This window comes from Pongo abelii, chromosome 18 (assembly GCF_028885655.2).
Source record: "Pongo abelii isolate AG06213 chromosome 18, NHGRI_mPonAbe1-v2.0_pri, whole genome shotgun sequence".
In the NCBI taxonomy this organism is placed as follows: domain Eukaryota; kingdom Metazoa; phylum Chordata; class Mammalia; order Primates; family Hominidae; genus Pongo; species Pongo abelii.
In genome coordinates this window covers 71,830,130-71,853,454 of record NC_072003.2, presented here as the reverse complement: position 1 = coordinate 71,853,454, position 23,325 = coordinate 71,830,130, and the positions used below count along the sequence as shown (strand labels likewise).

Below are 23,325 nucleotides of genomic sequence, written 5' to 3'. Positions count from 1 at the left end.
GAAACTCCATCTCAAAAAAATAAAAATAAATAAAATGCAGGGGAGAGATGAAGCACTGGGAGAGAGGATGTGATGATCGAGGTGGGGATCCTCATCTGGAAGGGCATTCGTCTTGGGCAGAAAAGGAGAAATAATCAGTTGGTTAGAGACAAGTCCTTTGAATGGGTTAATTTATCGAGTCAGCAAGGTGGCCAGATTCCACTGATCTAATTTGCTTTTTGCAAAATTAGGTAGTTGTTAGAACTACTTGAGTTACCCAAGAGTGCCAAGATCCTCTTTGTTTGTTGTTCCTTCTCTTTGTTAAGCCGTGGCATCCTGTTCATCATCAGTGAGTATAAGAATGTGAAGAAGACCACCTGGGCAGGAGATCACAAGAGAACATCGTGAGCAGACATTACAGACCCAGGAAGATTACACTGTATGTAAAGGAAGAGGTGGGCACTCATGAAAAACTTCAATTATTTGGCTCTTCATTTTAATGAAAAACTAATTTCACAGTAATTTTTGCACAATGATGGGGACCAGGAAAAGGACCATCAGACTCTAAATAATGTTAATATTCATATTTTTTGCTCATAGTTCTTAATCTAGTTGGCTGGGGAAGCTTACACTGTCAAATGATTTGTGATGTCTCTTCAATAACATCTCTCAGTATCTTTGGAAAACCTCTGATGAAGATCCAGACTCCTTTTTTTTTTGAGATGGAGTCTCGCTCTGTCACCCAGGCTGGAATGCAGTGGCGCAATCTCGGCTCACTGCAACCTCTGTTTCCTGGGTTCAAGCGATTCTCTTCCTTCAGCCTCCCGAGTAGCTGGGACTACAGGTGCATACCACACTCAGTTTATTTTATTATTTTTTGAGACAGAGTCTTGCTCTGTTGCCCAGGCTGGAGTACAACGGCACGATCTTGGCTCACTGCAACCTCTGCCTCCCAGGTTCAAGTGATTCTCCCTGCCTCAGCCTCCTGAGTAGCTGGGATTACAGGCACTCACCACTATACCTGGCTAATTTTTGTATTTTTAGTAGAGACACGGTTTCGCCATGTTGGCCAGGCTGGTCTCAAACTCCTGACCTCAGGTAATCCGCCTGCCTCGGCCTCCCAAAGTGCTGGGTTTACAGGCGTCAGCCACTACACCTGGCCTGGGATTTTTGTATTCTTAATAGAGACAGGGTTTCACCGTGTTGACCAGGTTGGTCTTGAACTCCCAACCTCAAGTGATCTGCCCACCTTGGCCTCCCAAAGTGCTAGGATTACAGGCATGAGCCACTGCGCCCAGCCACTATGGATTTTCTTGAGATGAATCCTTAGATGTGAAACCTCTATAGCAAAAGGATGCAGAAGTTGCAGGTTGTCACTACATATTGCCAGATTTTCCTTAACGAGCACTGGCTGTTCATTTCCTTGGCATTACTGTGTACTATTATTTTTCTTTGCCATTATTAAACAAAAATGCAATATTATCATTTTATTGGACTAGTGAAGCTGAATTTCCTACATGTGTTTTGGCCACTGCAATTACACGTTTTGCTTTAAAAAAATTATATCTTAACTTACATATAGTAAAAAAAAAAAAAAAAAAGTCACTTTTTGGTGCATAATTCCATGAGTGTTGATTAATACTTAGAGTTATATATCCACCACTATAGTCAAGATACCAAGTAGTTTCATCACCCCCAAAATTCCCTCAGGCTGTCCCTCTGTATTTATATTTATGTTCCGTATCTAAAAGATACAGAACAGTCCGTATCTTTTAGAAATATAAAGTCTGAAGTACATGAAATGGATAAAATGATATGAAGTCTGATATTGTTCCCCCAAAATAATAGATGAAACAAATTGGCCATGAGCTGGTTATTGTTGAAGCTGGGTGGTAGGACTTTAGAATGCATTATACTAGTCTCTACACTTTTGTGTGGGTTTGACATTTTTCTTAATTAAAAACATTTTAAGTTTTTTGTTATTTTTTTCAAAGTGGTTTGGGTTGTTGATTTGTTACTGTCCTCTTCACTCCTCAATCCTTTTCTGCCATACTTCTTATTTTTTCTGTCATGAATTACACTTATCCCTAACAAATGTCAGTTAAATGTCAGTTTGCCTTTTTTTTAGTTTTGACACAGGGTCTCGCTCTGTCACCTAGGCTGGAGTGCAGTGGCACAACCACGGCTTACTGCAGCCTCGACCTCCTGGGCCAAGCAATCCTCCCACCTTAGACTCCCAAGTAGCTGGAACTATAGGAGCACACCACCATGCCTGGCTAATTTTTTCTAATTTTTGTAGACATGGAGTTTCATCATGTTGCCCAGGCTGGTCTCGAACACCTGGACTCAAGCAATCTGACTGCCTTGGCCTCCCAAAGTGCTGAGATTACATGCGTGAGCCACTACACCCAGCCTGGTTTGCCTATTTGTTTTTTGTTGTTTATGTTACATTGTCAAAACCACTAGGCACCTTGGATTGACACCCAGGGACCTCAGTTTCCCTAACTTCTGCAACTCCAATGGTTCTTCCCATCCCTCACATACCTTTACTGGCTGGCTGATGAAGACGTTTTGAAGCACTGATAAAATAATTGAAATCATCCAGCTGGTGGCTTGGTCTTTGCTCAATTCCAAGCTATAAAGGGCTGTAAAAAAGGCTGAAGCCAGGCTAGTGAGACCTAACAGGAGCCAGCAGACTGAAGTCAACCATTTGGACAGGCCATTAGACATGGGCTTTTTTCCTTCTTCTGAGCTCAGGATGGCAAAACTGGTGACTTCCCTGAAGCACAAAAGTTGAAGGAATAATCTTGTACGCATCAGCTGAGAGAGAGGATGAGGAAGATTACAGGGGATAAAGAAGGCTTGGTGTGGTGCATTACCTGGATGGCTCTTGCTCCGTGGGAAGAATATGTGTTTCCAAGAGTTCCTGGAGTTTTTGAAGTTGGCTGGCTGCATCTAGGAAGTCACAGGACTGGTGACCCTGGGTGAGACCCAGCATGCCTAAGTGAGGTTTCAGCCTCTGCAGAACTCTACGCAGGTAACAGCAGAAATGATGGTGGTTTTCAGGAACAACTGAAAATATATTTCAAGTTGACACTTTCACAAGTGGATTTCAATAAGAAGCAATTAGTGGTAGAGATTAACAATTCATTAATTGATGATGAGGCTATATTTTCCCACTACTAGCAGAGATTGGACCGTACCCCACACTTGCAGTACTACCATCTTCTCTGAGGATGCTGGTGAATTTGTAACAATTGTAAAATTCTAAGATTTGATCTAAAGACTTTTAAAACCTTATTGAGTTCTTCACTAGAATGGCAGTACATGTGACCTATACTAGTAAGTGCCCAGGAGACACAAACCGTATTTGAGAATCCATAAATTCCATAATCTCACCATCTCATAAAAGAAAAAGGATGACAAGTTTCAACAGCCTTCGACAAAGCAGAAAGGATATGTGGGTCTAATACAGAAAACATTTTTATTTATTTATTTATGTTTTTTGAGATGGAGTCTTGCTCTGTCATCCAGGCTGAGTGTAGTGGCACGATCTTGGCTCACTGCAACCTCCGCCTCCCAGGTTCAAGTGATCCTCCTGCCTCAGCCTCTCTAGTAGCTAAGATTACAGGCACCTGCCACCATGCCCAGCTAATTTTTTTTTTTTTTGTATTTTTAGTAAAGACAGGGTCTCGTCACATTGGCCAGGCTGGTTTTGAACTTCTGACCTCAGGTGATCTGCACGCCTTGGCCTCCCAAAATGCTGGGATTACAGGTGTGAGCCACCCTGCCCGACCTGTGTTTTTTTTTTTTTTTTCCCCAAGACAGAGTCTGACTATGTTGCCCAAGCTGGAGTGTAGTGGCGTGATCTCAGCTCACTGCAACCTCTGCCTCCTGAGTTCAAGCAATTCTCCTGCCTCAGCCTCCCCAGTAGCTGGGATTACAGGCGCCCGCCACCACGCCCGGCTAATTTTTGTATTTTTAGTAGAGACAGGGTTTCGCCATGTTGGCTAGGCTGGCCCTGATCTCCTGACCTCAGGTAATCCACCCACCTCGGCCTCTCAAAGTGCCGGGATTACAGGCATGAGCCGCCACGTCTGGCTTGTGTTTTTTTTCTTAATCCTGTACTTTGTATCACCAGATAGAGATAGATTGTCTAGAAGTCATCAAGGGGAACAAAGCTATCAACTCTGTATTAGAAGCTTAAGGAAATTAAAACAACCAGACGGTTGTATCAGGCCTGTCGGTTATGAATGAGTAAGAAAGTAAGAGACACGCAAGGGAGTGGGAGGCAGACGGAAGATTCGTTACTGAAATCTACTGAAGTTTACCACGTGCCCAGTGGCGCTCTCCCTGCTGATGACAGCCTTGACCCTCCAAGTGAGACGATATGAGGTTGGATAAAAGTTTCACCAGCTTAGTAATGTCACGAGAACTCCATGGCGGCTGCTCACACTTGGAGAGTAGGTATGTATTTCTCCTGAGTAGGAATCTCACAGTTTCCTTTAATTCCTGAATGTAGGACCAGATGAGAAAAATCAGCCTGTTTTTCATTAACCCAGGATTTGTACCAATTACAGGTGGTAAGGCCGTTCCCTTTAGTCAGAAGGGGATATGCTTAGCACAAAGAACCTCAATTTTTCATGCTCCTCTAATTTTTCAGAAAGCAGTCACCTCACAGCTCAAGGTAGCTTCAATACCAGTTTTATGAGACAATACAGAATGAAAAAAGAGACAATTTGATCAAACATCAAAGACTAAAGCAAGGCCAGAGTGGTGCCTAAACACTCCCATTTAGTTCTTAGAATACTTATTCAAGAGTAAAAGCTAAGCGTGTGGTTGATCACGGCTCAGGGGACAGGAATTGGGAAAAATATATTACAGGTAACAGGACTGTGACAGCCTCCCATGAGATTCTTCCCACTGCTCTCTTCCACTGAGTGGGGAAGGGGTGCATGTAATTTTTTTTTTTTTTTTTTTGAGATGGAGTCTTGCTCTGTCTCTGTCAACCAGGCTGGAGTGCAGTGGCACGATCTTGGCTCACTGCAACCTCCGCCTCCCGGGTTCAAGCCATTCTCCTGGCTCAGACTCCTGAGTAGCTGGGACTACAGATGCATGCCACCACGCCCAGATATTTTTTTTTTGTCTTTTTAGTAGAGATGGGATTTCACCATGTTAGCCAGGATGGTCTCAATCTCCTGACCTCGTGATCCGCCCGCCTCAGCCTCCCAAAGTGCTGGGATTACAGGCGTGAGCCACTGTGTCCAGCCGGGAGCATGTAATTTATCTGTAAACTTTGATACTGGCTGGGTACAGTGGCTCGCGCCTGTAATCCCAGCACTTTGGGAGGCCAAGGTGGGAGGACGGCTTGAGCCCAAGGGTTTGAGACCAGCCTGGACAACATGGTGAAACCCTGTCTCTACAAAAATTAGCCAGACATGATGTCACATGCCTGTAGTCCCAGCTACTTGGGAGGCTGAGGTGGGAGGATCGCTTGAGCCCAGGAGTTTGAGGCTGCCACAGTGAGCCGAGGTTGCACCACTACACTCCAGTCTGTGCAACAGAGCCAGACCCTATCTCAAAACAAACAAGCAAGCAATAAAATAAAATAAAATAAAATTGGATACCAATCTTACCTCAACTACCATTGTGGCAGAGAGAGGCTCAACAGAAGCATCGGAGAGGCAGGAGGCCTGGATGGGAGGAAAGAGCGGCAGAGTCTCCTGTGGCTCAATCAACGGGAAGAGCCGCCCTATGACAAGATTGATTGGGAAGAGGATGACAGCAGTGTGGATGCTGATCAGCAGTTCAGACCAGGCCACAGCAAATGGACCCACTGAAAGAAAAGCATGACATCAACTTTTATCTTCAACAATTAAAATAATTGCAAAGTCATTCCTCTCCTAGGTTTAACTATTTACTGAGGAAGTTAACTACGTTTATCTAGGGATAAAATTATCATGGCAGTAAAGACCATGTTGTGTTCCTAATACTGCTTCATTTGTTAATAAATGAGAACACTGAGAAACTTTGTTAGAGTATTCTAACGTTAGGGCAGTGGAAGAAAAATGAAGGCACAATGTATTAGTCTGTTTTCACACTGCTATAAAGAACTACCTGAGACTGGGTAATTTCTAAAGAAAAGAGATTTAATTGACTCACAGTTCTGCATGGCTGGGGAGGCCTCAGGAAACTCACTATCATGGCAGAAGGTGAAGAGGAAGCAAGAAACTTTACATGGCATTACAAAGCATTACAAAGCACTACAAAGCACCTTTCCTGGCATTACACTTTACATGCCTTACAAAGCAAGGCATCTTACATGGTGGCAGAAGAGTGACGGGGGAACTGCCACACACGTTTTTTATCCCCGAGATGGAATTTTGCTCTGTCACCCAGGCTGGAGTGCAGTGGCGCAATCTCGGCTCACTGCAACCTCCGCCTCCTGGGTTCAAGCAATTCAACCATCAGATCTAATGAGAACTCACTCACTATCATGGGAAAAGCATGGGAGAAACTGCCCCCATGATCCAGTCACCTCCCAGCAAGTCCCTCCCCCAACACAGGGGGATTACAGTTGGACGTGAGATTTGGGTGGGGACACAGAGCCAAACCATATCACACAACATGATTCTGTTTCTTTCTAATCCTCAAAGTAAGGATAGTGGAGTTTAGTAAAAGTGTTGCATAGTAGGCTGGGCAAGGTGACTCATGCCTGTAATCCTAGCACTTCAGGAGGCTGAGGCAGGAGGATCACTTGAGGCCAGGAGTTCTAGACCAGCCTGGGTAACAGAGCAAGACCCTGTCTCAAAAAAAAAAAAAAAAAAAAGATTGCTTACTACAAACAACACACATCAGGGCTCATCCATACTTTGCTCATCTCTCTTGGCAGTGGTGCTGTTTCTCTTCCAGAACATAACATTGATGACCATGTTGCAGAGTAGCAGTGTCATGCAGCAAGACAGCCGTTGGACCCTTGTAAACTGGTTCCAGGGATGCCGAGTTGCAACTGAAAGCCACAGATAGTCCTGGGTGAACTTTTCTACAATCATGGAGGAAAACAGATGTCTGAAAAGAGAAATCAGAAGAGGAAATACATGAGATTTTATTCTGAAAGTGCACCAGTTTAAGATGTGATTTGCCCAGCAACAAGCGACATAGCAACTCCCAAGCCTCTATTCAAAACCTCTGTGAATAAGCTTTCAGATATTGTAATTCCTTTTTATTTTAAATGCTTTTACCATCACACAAATGTGTCCATGTAAGATTCTTTTGTTATTTTAGGATAAAAGGTTGTTGAGGATAATTTATATGCTATGCAAGTTTAAAATTAAAAATGGTTTTAGCTTTATAAGAGTTTTGATGAATCTTTTACTCTTCAAAAGTTTACATTAAACTTCTGCTCAAAATAGTTTGGTAAATTCATACTCTGAGGACTTTCTCTACTCCAAATATGGAGGAACTATAAATAATATATAAAAAGAAAGAACCAAAAAGACTTTGCTGGGCTTAAACACAAAATAAACCTTTTCTGAGGAAGAGAAGCAGAATGAGAAAACAAGGTGGTGAAAGTCAGGTAGAAGCTATAGGATGACTGAGCTCCAGATCTGGAGGAAGGTAGTACAAAAGTGGGAGTTTGACTTTTGTACAGTAACTGAAACTAAAAAGGATTCATTGGGTGCGGGAAAGGGAGGGACAAAGCCAATTCCACTGCTAGAAGCCAGGGTTGAGCCTGGAGCTCATGAAAGGATACTTGAGAACAAAAAAACCTCTGTAGGGCTACACATTTATAGTAAGGAGGTGAGAAAAAAGCGACAGCTTCATGACCGGGAACTGAGTCAAGCGAGCCAAGCCTCATGACAAGATCTGCAATACTCCTAGTTTCATTAATTTCATTGAAAAATAGGCGCTCCAAGGTCCCATATAATAAGGCCCAGTTCTAGACTAGAGATGTGAAGGGTTGGAATGAAAACAGTAGCAAAACCAGTCAGGGGTGGTGTTTGTGGTGGAAGGGGTGGGAGGGATGGTGTGTGTGTGTGTGGAGGTGCAGTGGGAGGGAGAGGAGTGAGAGGGAGAGAGAAAATAATAATCCAGCCCAAAATAAATTAATTTAATGGGACCCAGGAGGCAGAGGTTGCAGTGAGCTGAGATCGCACCACTGCACTCCAGCCTGGGCTACACAGAAACACTCCATCTAAAAAACAAACAGAAAAAGTGGTGTATATAAACACACACACATAACAGAATATCATTTAGTTTAGTTTTTTGAGACAGGGTCTTGCTGTGTCACCCAGGTTGGAGTGGAGTGCAGTGGTGAGATCTCAGCTCACTGCAACCTCCATCCCCCTGGCTCAAGTGATCCTCCCACCTCAGCCTCCCGAGTAGCTGGGACTACAGGTGCACACCACTACACCTAATAGGGGTTAGCTGTAACCCCACCCAAATCTCATCTTGAATTGTAGTTTCCATAATCCTCTCCTCTGTCATGGGAGGAACCAGGTGGAGATAACTGAATCATGGGATCGGTTTCCCCCATCCTGTTCTTGTGATAGTGAGCGAGTTCTCACAAGACCTGATGGTTTTATAAGGTGCTCCCCACTTCACTGGGCACTCATTCTCCTTGCTGCTGCCACGTGAAGAAGGATGTGTTTGCTTCCCCTTCTGCCATGATTGTAAGTTTCCTGAGGCCTCCCAAGCCATGCTTAACTGTGAGTCAATTAAACGTCTTTCCTTTACAAATTACTCAGTCTTAGGTATGTCTCCACAGCAGCATGAGAATGGACTAAATATAACACCTGGCTAATTTTTGTATTTTTTGTAGACATGGAGTTTTGCCATGTTGCCCAGGCTGGTCTCGAACTCCTGAGCTCAAGTGACCCACTTGTCTCAGCTCCCCAAAGCGATGGGATTCCAGGTGTGAGCCACTGCACCTGGCCCATCATTTAGCTTTAAAAAGGAATTTTTTTTTTTTTTTTTTTTTTTTTTTTTTTGAGATGGCGCTTCCCTCTTGTCACCTAGGCTGGAGTGCAATGGCGTGATCTTGGCTCACTGCAACCTTCACCTCCCAAGTTCAAGCAATCCTCCTGTGTCAGCCTCCCAAGTAGCTGGGATTACAGGCACCCAAAACCACGCTTGGCTAATTTTTGTATTTTTAGTAGAGATGGGGTTTCACCATGTCGGCCAAACTGGTCTCGAACTCCTGACCTCTGGTGATCCACCCGCCCTGGCCTCCCAAAGTGCTGAGATTACAGGTGTGAGCCACTGCACCCGGCCCAAAAAGGAAGGAAATTCTTGCACATGCTACAACATGAGTGAACCTTGAGGACATTGTGATAAATGAAATAAGCCAGTCACCAAGAGACAAATACTGTATGGTTCTGCTTACATGAGGAATGTGAAGTAATGAAATTTATAGAAATAGAAAGAATAGTTGCCAAGGGTTGGAAGGGGGAGGAAACAGGAAGTTGTTCAATGGGTGTAGAGTTTCAGTTTTGCAAAGTGAAAAAGTTCTGGAGCTATGTTGCACAACAATGTGAATGTATGTAGTACTACTGAACTGAACACCTAAAAATGGTTAAGATGGTAAATGTTATGTGTTTTTACCGTAATTTTAAGTTGTAAAAATAGTGTAAACATATACATAAATAAATATATAGCTTGCAACTTTTCTGCCTTAAAAAATAACTACATGCAGCAGTGATTAAGAATCTATGTGATGGACACACAATGCATGAAGATGTAATTTGTATGACAACAATAGCACAAAGGAGTGGGAAAGGAATTGAGCTATAGGAGTGAAGTATTTGTATACTATTGAAATTAAGTTGATAATAATCCAGCTAGGTTGTCATAAATTAGAATTTTAATTATAATCCCCAGGGGAGGCATAAAGAAAATAATTTAAAAATATATAGTAAAAGATATGACAAAAGAATATGGTAGACTAGAAAATATCCATTTAACACAGAGAAGGCAGTGATGTCCTCTGGGAGATTCTATGCCAGTAGGTGTGGGTAACCGTTGAACCCCATTTGTGATGGTGATTTAAAAAAAAGGCAGTGATAAAGAAATAGAGGAACAAAAAAGATACAATACATATAGAAAACAAATAGCAAAATGGCAGATATAAACCTCACCTTATTAGTAATTGTATCAAATGTAAATAGGTTAAACTTACAAATTAAAAGATAGAGATTGGCAGAATGGACCAAAAAAATGCCTAATCCAACTGTATTCTGTCTACAAGAGACATAATTTAGATATGAAGACACAAATGAATTGAAATTAAAAGGATGGGCCAGTAGTGGTAGCTCACGCCTGTAATCCCAGCACTTTGGGAGGCCAAAGTGGGAGGATCATTTGAGGTCAGGAGTTCGAGACCAGCCTGGCCAACATGGTGAAACCCCATCTCTAAAAAAAAATTAGCCAGGCATGGTGGCACGTGCCTGTAGTTCTAGCTATTCGGGAGGCTAAGGCAGGAGAATTGCTTGAACCCAGGAGGCTGCAGTGAGCCAAGATCACACCATTGGACTAAAAAGATGGAAAAAGGTATTCCATGTAAACAGCAATCAAAAAAGGGCTGGAGTGGCTATACTAATATAAGACAAAATATACTTCAAGACAAGAATGATTACTAGAGACAAAGGACCTTTTATTAAAGGGTCAATCTATTAAGAAGATAAATTCATCTGTGCTGTCTTCTTACAAGCCAAATGGAAGTGTTGCTAGCCAGCCATATAGCTGTCACAGTGTTTCTGCTTAGGAACTGCTCCACAGGCAGAAGACAATGTATTAAAATCTTCAAAGTGTTAAGGGAAAAATAAAAAATTTCTATCCAGTTAAATAGCTAACTATGAGTCAAGAGTAAAGATGGACACACACACACTTCTCATTAGAACTATTAAAAGAGCTACTTCAACAAGAAGAAAAAAGCCCAAAGTAATGATAAGAAATATAGAAAACTGGCTGGGCACGGTAGTTCACGCCTGTAATCCCAGCATTTTGGGAGGCCCAGGTGAGCGGATCACCCTGAGGTCAGGAGTTTGAGACCAGCCTGGCCAACATGGTGAAACCCCATCTCTACTAAAAATACAAAAATTAGCCAGGTGTGGTGGTGGGCGCTTGTAATCCCAGCTACTCAGGAGGCTTAGGCAGGAGAATCACTTGAATCCAGGAGGCAGAGGTTGCAGTAAGCCGAGATCATGTCATTGCACTCCAGCCTAGGCGACAGAGCAAGACTCTACCTCCCCCCAACCCCCCCCCCCAAAAAAAAAGCCAGGCACGGTGGCTCACACCTGTAATCTTAGCACTTTGGGAGGGTGAGGTGGGCGGACTGCTTGAGTGCAGGAGTTTGAGACCAGCCTGGGCAAGAGAGTGAAACCCCATCTCTACTAAAATACAAAAAATTAGCCAGGCGTGGCAGCGTATGCCTGTAATCTCAGCTACTCCGTAGGCTGAGAAAGGAGAATTGCTTGAACCCGGGAGGCAGAGGTTGTAGTAAGCCGAGATTGCATCACTGCACTCCAGCCTGGGTGACAGAGCAAGACTTCCGTCTCAATAAAAAAAAAAAAAAAAAAAAAGCCACGAAAAGAATACAGAAAACTAGGCTGGGCGCGGTGGCCCTCACCTGTAATCTCAGCACTTTGGGAGGCCAAGGTGGGCGGATCACCTGAGGTCAGGAGTTTGAGACCAGCCTGACCAACATGGAGAAACCCCGTCTCTACTAAAAATACAAAATTAGCCAGGCATGGTGGAGCATGTCTGTAATCCCAGCTGCTCGGGAGGCTGAGGCAGGAGAATCACGTGAACCTGGGAGGCGGAGGTTGTGGTGAGCCGAGATCGTGCCATTGTACTCCGGCCTGGGCAACAAGAGCAAAACTCCGTCTCAAAAACCAACCAACTAAACAAACAAAAAACAAAGAATATAGAAAACGAGAATAAACAGAGAAATTGATAATATATTATTAATATATTTAACTGTGAAATATGAAAGGAAAAACCTTTTTTGTGCATCTAAAAACAAAATGGTAAAACCATAACACTAGAGAGTAATTTAAAACATGGGAATTGGGAGAGAGGTTACTCAAGAATGGTTAAAGCATTGCTAATTCTTTCTCATGTTCAGGCAGAAGAAACATTCTTAGAAAATTAATATGGAGAAAAGTGTGTTAAAAATTAAAAGTAACCAATAAAAAGAATTAGAAGAGGAAGAGGAGGAACAGAAGCAGGAAGTGGAAAAAGAAGCGGAGAAAGAGGAAAAAATATAGTTTCTAAACCAGCAAAGATTAAAAATACAAGCAGTGGTCAGGCCTGGTGGCTCACACCTGTAATCCTAGCACTTTGGGAGACCAAGACATACAGATCACTTGAGCCCAGGAGTTCAAGACTAGCCTGGGCAAAATGGTGAGACCCTATTTCTACAAAAATAGTTTTAAAATTAGCCAGGCATGGTGGCACACACCTGTAGTCCCAGCTACTCAGGAAGCTGAGGTGGGAGGATCACCTAAGACCGGTGAGGTTGAGGCTACAGTGAGCTGTGATCATGCCACAGCACTCCAGCTTGGGTGACAGAGCAAGACCCCTTCTCAAAAAACAACCAACCAACCAAGAGGCAGAGAACCCTAAAAAAAAAAAAACACACACACAGAAAAATCCTGTCAATTTGACAATGTGGAAAGTAGATAAAGAGAATGGATTATAACAAATAATGCAAAATAATACGGTAAAGTAAATCCAAATGGATTGGTAATCATAATTAATGTAAACATATTAAACTCATGTATTAAAAGATAGAGATTATTAGATCTGGTTTTTTAAACATCCAGTTATATGTTGCTTGCAAAACATAACTCTAAGCAAAACCATAAAAAGGGCTGAAAGTAAAAAGATAAGAACAAACAATAGAGATAATATCAGTATGTCAACTTTCTTTAGTTAATATAAAATGGAATTTAAGATACAAAGTGTCAACAGGATCAAAGGGAGACCTACATAATAAAAAAAAATGTATCCAGAAGAAATAACAAACATGCACTTAAATGCTCCTAATAAACATCCAATAGACATATAAAATATGTCTATATGGTAGAAACTTACATAACTGAAGGAGAATTAAATTCACAGTTACTCCTCTATTGGAAACACAGAGATTAAACAGATAAAAAATCACATTTCAGCAACAAAAATGAGTATGTTTGAATAAATATACCTATATATGTTTTAAAAATACTAGAACTTTGGATGCAATTGTGTATTCCTGTAACCCTAGCTACTCGGGAAGCTGAGGTGGGAGGACTGCTTGAACTTAGGTGTTTGGGACCAGCTTGGGCAACACAGTGAGACCCTATCTCAAAAATCAAAACAAAACAAACCTAGAACTGTATCAGGTCTAGGGAGGGGAAATAGTATTCACTGCTCCTTAAGTTTTGGTAAAGGAGAGAAAATTTCTACCAGTTTATTCCTATACACAAGCAACACACAATTTAAAATATATATTTTTGTTTGTTTTTTAGAGACAGGATCTCATTCTGTTTTTTTTCCCCCCCCACTTCTTGCTTGCTGAGAGTCCATGATTTTTAGTTTCAAGACTTATTTGTTTTCTTTGTTTTGTTTTGAGATGGAGTCTTTACTCCTTCGCACAAGCTGGAGTGCAGTGGCATGATCTCAGCTCACTGCAGCCTCGGCCTCCCGGGTTCAACCTCCCTGCCTTAGCCTCCCCAGTAGCTGGGACTACAGGCATGCACCACTGCGCATGGCTAATTTTTGTATTTTTGGTAGAGAAGAGGTTTCACCATGTTGGCCAGGCTGGTCTCGAACTCCTGACCTCAGGTGATCTGCCCACCTCAGCCTCCCAAAGTGTTGAGATTACAGGAGAGACACCGTATCTTGGCCCTTCCCCTTGAATCTGATTTTCAAAGTTAGGACATAAAAGGCTAAAGCCCCTACTTAGTTCTGTTGAACTGCCCATTCTGGAGGGAGACAGCCACCCCTATGAAAAATGCCACTCTCCTGAGGTTGCCACGCAGAAGCCATACATAGGTGCTTTGTTGACAGCCACAGATGAGCTCTCAGTTGACAGCCAGCGCCCCCTGCTGATTTTATGAGTGAATCATTTTTGGAAATCTAACACAGAGGAGCTTACAAATGAGTAACAGACCCAGCCAGGATGAAAGACCCCAAGGGAAAACTCCCCAGCCATGGCCTCACTGAATTTCTGACCCACAAAACCAGGAGAAAAGTAACATGGTTGTTTTAATCCACTCTCAGTTTTGGGAGTAATTTCTTATGCAGCAATTATAATTGGAGCAGATCTTAATAGAGAAATAACACATTTCTTGCTGTTCTGGACATCTAGGGAGGGGAAACAAGAAATACACATTTCTTGTTTGTTCTGGGAGTCAAGTCCCAGAAGAAACAGTCCCATGTTTTTTGCCTTTAGGCATTTTAATGTAAGGACGTGGTGTCTGGTTGGTTGGTTTTGTTGTTGTTGTTTTGAAACAGGGTCTCTCTCTGTCGCTGAGGCTGGAGCGCAGTGGCTCTATCTCGGCTCACTGCAACTTCTGCTTCCTGGGTTCAAGTCACTCTTCTGACTCAGCTTCCCAAGTAGCTGGGACTACAGTCTCATGCTACCACGTCTGGCTAATTTTTGTACTTTTGGTAGAGATGGGGTTTTGCTATGTTGGCCAGGCTGGTCTCAAACTCCTGGCCTCAAGTGATTTGCCCAGCTCGGCCTCCCAAAGTGCTGGGATTACAGGCATGAGCCACCATGCCCGGCTGGGACATGGTGTTTGGGCCTCTTGCAATCATCTTGTTCCCATGAGGAAAAAATGCCATCTTGTTCCCTTGAGGAAAAAGCCGAGAGCCCTAATATTGAACCAGAAAGCTGAAGTTAAGAAGAAGGTCAGATAGCAGAGGTATATTCTCATCTTTAGCATTCAGGAGACATAGTAAGATACACGGATACCTAGAAAGATACAGAAGTCGATATGTACATTATACCGTCCTCCTGGTCTGTGACTTCACCAGTACCACGTGGCTTTAATTATTTTGGTTTACTAGCATCTTTCCATTTTTTGAGATGGAGTTTCGCTCCGTTGCCCAGGCTGGAGTGCAGTGGCAATCTTGGCTCACTGCAACCTCTGCCTCCCAGGTTCAAGCAGTTCTCCTGCCTCAGCCTCCCGAGTAGCTGGGATTGCAGGTGTGCACCACCACGCCTGGCTAATTTTTGTATTTTTAATAGGTCTTGCCATGTTGGCTAGGCTGGTCTTGAACTCCTGACCTCAAGTGATCTGCATGCCTCACCCTCCCTGCAGGGATGGCAAGCGTGAGTCACGGTGGCTGGCCAGTTTACTAGTGTCTTTGAAAGTCAGTTGAAGGCCCTCTCATACTTTCCTTTATTTTTATATTTTGTTCTCATAAATATTTGCATCATAGAATTAGTGGTATCCTTTTTATACTCCATCGATCTGAGTGATTGTTTTATTCCTAGTTATCTTAGTAAATTTATAAATGATTCTCTAGGTAAACAGTTTCAGAAAATAAGAGCAATATTTATAATTTTTATACTGCAAATCTTTTTGTCTTCCTTCTGATTTTTAAGGTAATGGTTACACCATTTACAACCACAACAGTAATGCTTATGTATGTTTGAAATAATACATTAATAAAATGTTAATTTGCATTAAAAACAATTCAACAGTGAACAATTCAATTAATAGTGAACATCAATATTCACTGTTAATAGTAATTTTCCAACAGTACCTAAAGGAAAAGAGCTCTCTCTTTGAAACTGGGATGAAGACCCTGTCAAGCTCACAGTCTCCGAGGTCCACAGCCAGCCAGCAATTGCACAGGAAATGCCACTTCCTCTTAACTGCCATGTCACAGACAATTACCTGGCTGACATACCTATAGTAAAATGAAGATAATCACGTTAGGGAGGTGGGCTCGAATCAGTTGTTTGTAGTAAGATGTAATCTCAGACCATTGGTAAGCTGTCCAAGTAAATGAACTGTTTCATTGCAAGGCAAGAACTAAGGAAAGGAAGGAAAGTTGAGGCCAGACATGGTGGCATATACCTATAATCCCAGCACTTTGTGAGGCTGAGGCAGGCGCATTGCTTGAGCTCGGGCATTTGAGCACGGCTTGGGCAACATGGCAAAATCCCAACTCCACAAAATATATAAAAATTAGCTGGGTGTGGTGGTGTGCACCTGTAGTCCTGAGCTACTTGGGAGGCTGAGGTGGAAGGATTGTTTGAGCCCAGGAGGTCAAGCCTGCAGTGAGTTGAAATTGCACCACTGCATTCTAGCTTGGGTGACAGAATGAGACTCTGTCTCAAAAAAACAAAAAGAAATGAGAGTAGATCTTTCCCTTCCCAACTTCTAAGGGAGTTCATGTACCAGACACCAGACTGCAAACCTTTCTCACCTATGAATAGATCGGTATGTATCTATACTTTTTATAACCTTTCTCTGTCCCATATGTGACAGTGGCTTGCCACCTTTTCAAATATCCCGTCTGCCTTTCATCATCAGGGGGCATAAATGGGGTGTAGTCTTTAATGTTTACATTAATGACTTCTCACTCTACTTAGTCTCATCTCCGTTTCATAGGCCTCATCTCCACTTCACAGAGCCATAGGCCCTGAGAGTTCATCGTTTTCCCAACCAGTGTTTTATCACTAATGTCTGTGCTAACTTCAGCCGTTCACACCCCTGTCCTCTGGGACACCTGATTATTCAACCTATTTGATTTCACCTCACAACTAATCGGCAAACCTCCTCCTTTACTGTAATGATGCTATTTTCCCCAAGGGTCTGTGTTTGTCACACAGGTCAAATTTCTCTGGTCAAAATCTTTTTTTTTTTTTGAGACGGAGTCTCACTCTCTCACACAGGCTGGAGTGCAGTGGCGCGATCTCGGCTCACTGCAACCTCCACCTCCTGGGTTCAAGCGATTCTCCTGCCTCAGCCTCCAAAGTAGCTGGAACTACAGGCAGGAGCCACCACGCCCGGCTAATTTTTGTATTTTTAGTAGAGATGGGGTTTCACTGTGTTATAGCCAGGATGGTCTCGATTTCCTGATCTCATGATCCACCCGTCCTGGCCTCCCAAAGTGCTGGGATTACAGGCATGAGCCACCACGCCTGGCCAGTTCAATGTATTTTGACAAACGTTTATACAGCAGCACCATCAAAATATCACCCCCAAAAGCTCCCTATCCCTCCTTCCAGTCACCTCCTGGCCCCTCACTCCTGGCCCTAGGAGAACAATGATCTGCTGTCCTCTGTCTTTATGGAATAGTTAGCCTTTTATGGAATTTCATATGTGTGGAATCATATGCTAAATATATATAAATATATATATTTATATATTTATATTTATATATATTTTTATATATATATATTATTTTTTTGAGACAGGGTCTCGCTCTGTTGCTCAGGCTGGAGTGCAGTGGTGCAATCTTGGCTCACTGCAACCTTCACCTCTTGGGCTCAAGTGATTCTCCTGCCTCAGCCCCCCAAGTAGCTGGGAGTACAGACATGAGCCATTAGGCCCAGCTAATTTTTATATTTTTTTTGTAGAGACAGAATTTCATCATGTTGCCCAGGCTGGTCTCAAACTCCTGACCTCAAGTGATCTAACCACCTTGGCCTCCCAAAGTGCTGAGATTAGAGGTGTGAGCCACCGTGTCTGGCCTATACATCCTTTATGTATATCTTCTTTCACTAAGCATAATTTAAAAAAATTCATCCATGTTGTCATATGTGACAATTGTTTCCTTTTCATTGAGTAGTATTGCATTGAATGAATATACTAACATTTGTTTATTCATTCGATAGACATCTGTGATGTTTTCTGTTTTGGGCTATTAATAAAGCTGCTATGAATATATGTGTACAGGTCTCGCAGTGGACACGCTTTTGTTTATCTTGGGTAAATACCTATGAGTGTGATTTCTGGGTCACGTGGTCAGTGTATGTTTAACTTCACAAGAAACTGGCAAGCTGTTCTCTGAAGTGGCCATACCATTTTACACTCTCACTAGGGGTGTGTGAGTGTTTCAGTTGCTCCCCATCCTCCCCTAAACTTGGTTTTGTGACAATTTTTTTTTCTTTGGAGATGGTCTCACTCTGTTGCCAGGCTGGAGTGCGGTGGCACCATCTCTGCTCACCGCAATCTCTGCCTCCCAGGTTCAAGCAATTCTCCTGCTTCAGCCTCCTGAGTAGCTGGGATTACAGGCATTTGCCACCACGCCCAGCTAATTTTTGTATTTTTAGTAGAGACAGGGTTTCACCATTTTGGCCAGGCTGGTCTCGAACTCCTGACCTCAAGTGATCCGCCGCCTCTGCCTCCCAAAGTGCTGGGATTACAGGTGTGAGCCACCGTGCCTGGCCTTTTGTGAGAATTTTTAATTTAAGCCATTCTGATGGACGGCTAGTGCTGTCATTTTCATTTACTGATGACTAACCACGTTGAACTTCTTTTCAAGTGCTTACTATACATTATTCACCTTTTTAAATAAAACTGGAAGGATGGTTTACAAGCTGATTTGTGCATACTGGAACAGAATGGAAGCAGCAAGGAAGTTATTAGGCTCCACCAGCCCAGTGGCTGGTACATCTAGCCTAAGGGGAAAAACATATTTTGCTAACAAGTTTAGGCAGACTGCATGCTCTTTGTGGGTGGGCAACATGTGGCAACAGATTGACTGCCTGAGCCTTAAGACTTCCACTTCATTTTTCTCTTTTTTCTCCAAGGAATCAGTAATCTTCATTCTTAATTAATTGTATCATCTACTTTCTCTAGCACCTCTCCTAATTCTGGATGCTGCTGAAGGAAGATACTGAATCATTCGAACCTAACACATGTTAGGTTCAAGGACTTTATCATCGTCTAGTTATTTCTCTAACTCTTCAGGCACATCTCATACAGTAATTCTTTCTCCTTCCTTAAGATCTTGACTTTTTTTTTTTCCTTCCCCCCAAGACAGGGTCTTGCTGTTGCCCAGGCTGGTGTGCAGTGGTGCAGAAATGCTCACTGCGGCTTCAACCTCTGAGGCTCAAGTTATCCTCCCACTTCAGTCTCCTTAGTAGCTGGGATTATAGTTGCACACAACGATGCCTGGCGATTTTTTTTGAATTTTTTTTGTAGAGGTGGGGTCTTCCTATGTTGCTCAGGCTGTTCTCAAACTCCTGGCTCAAGTGATCTTCCTGCCTTGGCCTCCCAAAGTATTGGGATTATAGGCGTGAGCGGCTGCGCCCTGCCCTTAAGCTCTTAAATTTGACCCAAAGTTTGACTGTCAGTGGATAGTTGTTTACTAAAGTTAGTCTTTAAGGATATTTTTTCATATTTAGAAATACTTTTAATTTGTGGCACTTTCAGGCAATGTTTCATTGGTGTTATTTGCTGTTCACAATCATGACAATGAAAATGAAATTAGAGAAAACAAAGCATCTATTATTCTACTATCCAAAAAAAAATCACATTGTTAATCTCTCACACTTCTTTCCAGGGCTTATTCTTTGTAGACAGCTTTAAAATTGAAATCTAATAGTCATTTGTTACTATTTGGCTCAAAGCTTTACTGTGATTTATGGTGGTGATCTGCTTTCTTCTCTCTTGGATCCACAAAGCAGCAGCAACAGCCAACAGGATGTAAGTACTCACCAGGAGGGACTGATGCCAGAATTGTCATGCCAGAGCCGAAGGCTGTGCAGGTCCCCTAGAGAGGACCAAGTGGTGAGAAGGAAGACATCCAGGCCCCCTCGTTCAAAGACTGCCTTCTGGGGGTCACAGAGGTGATGGGGCTCACTCCGTCCCTCTGATCCATAGAGGGTGATGACAACCTACAATGAGACAGGGAAAGATAAAATATAAGGAATTTTAACACAATTCTTTGGGTTTATCCTTAAGGAGAAAGACGAAGACATAGAAAACTATTTAAACGAAGTCTTTCGGATCTTAGACAAGCATAGATAATTCTTCATATATGCAGTATATATATATTTTTTCTGACACGAAGTCTAGCTCTGTCACCCAGGCTGGAGTGCAGTGGTGTGATCTTGGCTCACTGCAACCTCTGCCTCCCAAGTTGAAGCAATTTTCGTGCCTCAACCTCCTGAGCAGCTGTGATTACAGGTATGGGCCATCACGCTCAGCTAATTTCTGCATTTTTAGTAGAGAAGGGGTTTCACCTTGTTGGCCAGGCTGGTCTCAAACTCCTGACCTTAGGTGACCTCCCCACCTTGGCCTCCCAAAGTGTTGGGATTACAGGTGTGAGCCCCCATGTGTGGCCCACATGTACAGTTTAGAACTAGAAAATACCAATCTCTGATCTCTTTTAAAGTGCTATTGGTTGCCAGGATATCACCAACTCAGAGTGTGTCTCATATGGCAGAAGACACAAGGCAATGTGAAGAACATTTATTTCATTAACCTTAGCTGTTGTAGCAGCCCTTCTTCGATATCCGGTGTAGACCTGAATAAGGTAGTGAAATTGAGCGCTGGGGTCATTATCAGCCAGGACAGTGACCTTCACCTGCAAGAAAAGCAGAACCATGCAACTTACTAGGCCTCCCCTTGGTATAGCTCCTGCCTCCTCCAGCTGAGGAGCAGGAGGATGCACTCTGGCAGGTGTGGCAGCCCTGCAGAAAGCAGACAGACACATGAGCAGACCTAAGCCACTAAAGTGGGGATGAGGCCTGAACCTCCAGGGCCTGTGCCTCTCAAGTGAAATAGTCATAGAATCACCCGATCAGGTCTTGGGCCTCTAAATCCTTCCACCTCCCTCCCACTTAGGTACAGTCACCAGATAACAGAGAATACCCAGCTAAATTTGCATTTCAGATAAACTATGAATAATTTGGGGCACGCTTACACTAACGATGCACTATTTATTTAAAATGCAAATTTAACTAGGTAGCCTGTATTTTTGCTTACTAATGCTGACAACCCTACACCCAGGGCAACAAGAAATGAACACTTGGCGTATTCTAGAATTTCCAAGTGTAAGAAAACATAGGAAGAACACACACATGGAAAGAGGCGGCTGTCAAAAGATTTTTGTTTCAAAAAACATGCCATATAAATTTCTTGTATATTATAGTTATATTTTTATTTTTATTTTTTGAGACGGAGTCTGGCTATGTTGCCCAGGTGGAGTGCAGTGGTGCATTCTCGGCTCACTGCAACCTCCACCTCCCAGGTTCAAGTGATCCTCCCACCTCAGCCTCCTGAATAGTTGGGACTACAGACGTGCGCCACCACAGCCAGCTAATTTTTGTATTTTTAGTAGAAACAGGGTTTCACCATGTTGGCCAGGCTGGTCTTGAACTCTTGACCTCAAGTGATTCACCTGCCTTGGCCTCCCAATGTGCTGGGATTATAGGCATGAGCCACCTCACCTGATCGGTTACATTAAGTTATAATTTGATTTACATATAACTTTCTTTTTTTTTTTTTTTTTAGACGGAGTCTCACTCTGTTGGCCAGGCTGGAGTACAGTGGCATGATCTCGGCTCACCGAAACCTCTGTCTCCTGGGCTCAAGCAATTCTCCTGCCTCAGCCTCCTGAGTAGCTGGGATTACAGGCGTGTGCCACCACACCTGGCTAATTTTTGTATTTTTGTAGAGACAGGGTTTCACCATGTTGGCCAGGCTGGTCTCAAACTCCTGACCTCAGACCTCAGGTGATCCACCTGCCTCAGCCTCCCAAAGTGCTGGGATTACAGGTGTGAGCCACTGCACCCTGCCAACTTACATATAACTTTCATATCCAATGTATAAAGTAAGATAAACTTGCATTTGACTTTAGTTAAGCTCTCTAGGTCTTTTCTTTTTCTTTTTGGAGACTGGGTCTCTGTTGCCCAGGCTGGAGTAAAGTGGCACAATAGCTCACTGCGCCTCAAGGCTCCTGGGCTCAAGTGATCTTCCCACCTCAGCTGCCCAAGTAGCTGGGACTACAAGCATGCACCACTATACCAGACTCATTTTTTTTTTTTTTTTTAAATTTTTAGTAGAGACAAGGTCTTGCTATGGTGCCCAGGCTGGCCTTGAACTCCTGAGCTCAAGTCATCCTCCTGCCCTGGCCTCCCAAAGTGTTGGAATTACAGGCATGAGCCACCACTGTACCTGGCTAGTGTTTTCTTTTGGCTCATTCATGTCCTAAAAGGAGTCCTACAAGGGTCCAATCTTGGAACCAAAGGAAAAAAAATGCAGAGAAAAAGTTCTCAGGTCTTGAGACAGTAGATATGAAGATAAATTTAAGAAAAGTTTCACTTGAATTTCTATGCTTTCCAGTAACAGGCTTCCTGCTTCTTTTGACAAAGGTGTTTTTTTCCCTCATCTTAATTACTCAAGACATCATGGCAAATCTGTTGAAATCAAAATCTCATTACCTTCTGCATATCTGCTTGATCCTTTTTCCAAGCCCACACAACTGTGATCACATAAAATCCTAAAAGGCTGGCCAGCAGTGACACCCCAACAGGATTGTTGGTCACGCGAAGGAACAGTTCGATCGTGTCTTCAACATTCACGGTCCTGGGCACGACAAAGAAGTCGCTGGCAAAGAAGGTCAGGTGGTTACAGAGACACTGTGTCCTCAGAATTGTGCTCTGTGGCCCAACCTGGAATTAGAATCAAGACGTTGATTCTAGTCAGACAGAGTGCTAAGGAGGGGACAGACATAAAACAAACACCAGCAATTTAGAGATGGAAAGAGGTAGCTGGTTCTCTCATTCACAGCTGGTGATGGCGTAAATTGGTATAACCAATGTGGAAAGCAATTTAGCAACATCTAGGACAGCTGAAGCAGCACAAACTCTTTGAATCCTGCAATTTCAGTTCTGAGTGTATGTATGTTCTAGGGGAACGGTGCACATGTGTATAAAGATATACGAAAAGGAATGTTTTGTCACCTTTGTTTATAATTATCAAAAATAGGAAACAACTTACATGTTCAATAGCAGAACATACAAATTAACAAGTACACAAGTAAGCAGAGGCAAACTGATGGAATTCTATACAGCAGTTAAAAATGAATGAATTAGCCGGGTGTGGTGGCTCACATCTGTAATTCTAGCACTTTGGGAGGCTGAGGCAGGTGGATCACCTGAGGCTGGGAGTTTGAGACCAACCTGGACAACATGGTAAAACCCCATCTCTACTAAAAATATAAAAATTAGCCAGGCATGGAGGCACATGCCTGTAGTCCCAGCTACTTGGGAGGCTGAGGCAGGAGAATTGCTTGAATCTGAGAGGCAGAGGTTGCAATGAGCTGAGATCACACCACTGCATTCCACCCTGGGCGACAGGGCAAGACTCTCTCCAAAATGAATAAATA

The 23,325-nt window shown here is 43.0% G+C and overlaps 1 protein-coding gene across 1 annotated transcript in view; it reads right to left on the bottom strand.

The window, feature by feature from the left end:
• PKD1L3 (polycystin 1 like 3, transient receptor potential channel interacting) overlaps positions 1-23,325 on the bottom strand; it is a 79,589-nt gene that overhangs the window by 27,338 nt on the left and 28,926 nt on the right. The window contains 10 exon segments of the mRNA XM_024233814.2: positions 257-356; positions 2,524-2,758; positions 2,859-3,051; positions 4,311-4,491; positions 5,616-5,815; positions 6,851-7,047; positions 15,739-15,885; positions 19,650-19,828; positions 20,419-20,520; positions 22,379-22,609. Coding sequence (XP_024089582.2) covers positions 257-356; positions 2,524-2,758; positions 2,859-3,051; positions 4,311-4,491; positions 5,616-5,815; positions 6,851-7,047; positions 15,739-15,885; positions 19,650-19,828; positions 20,419-20,520; positions 22,379-22,609 — 1,765 coding nt within the window.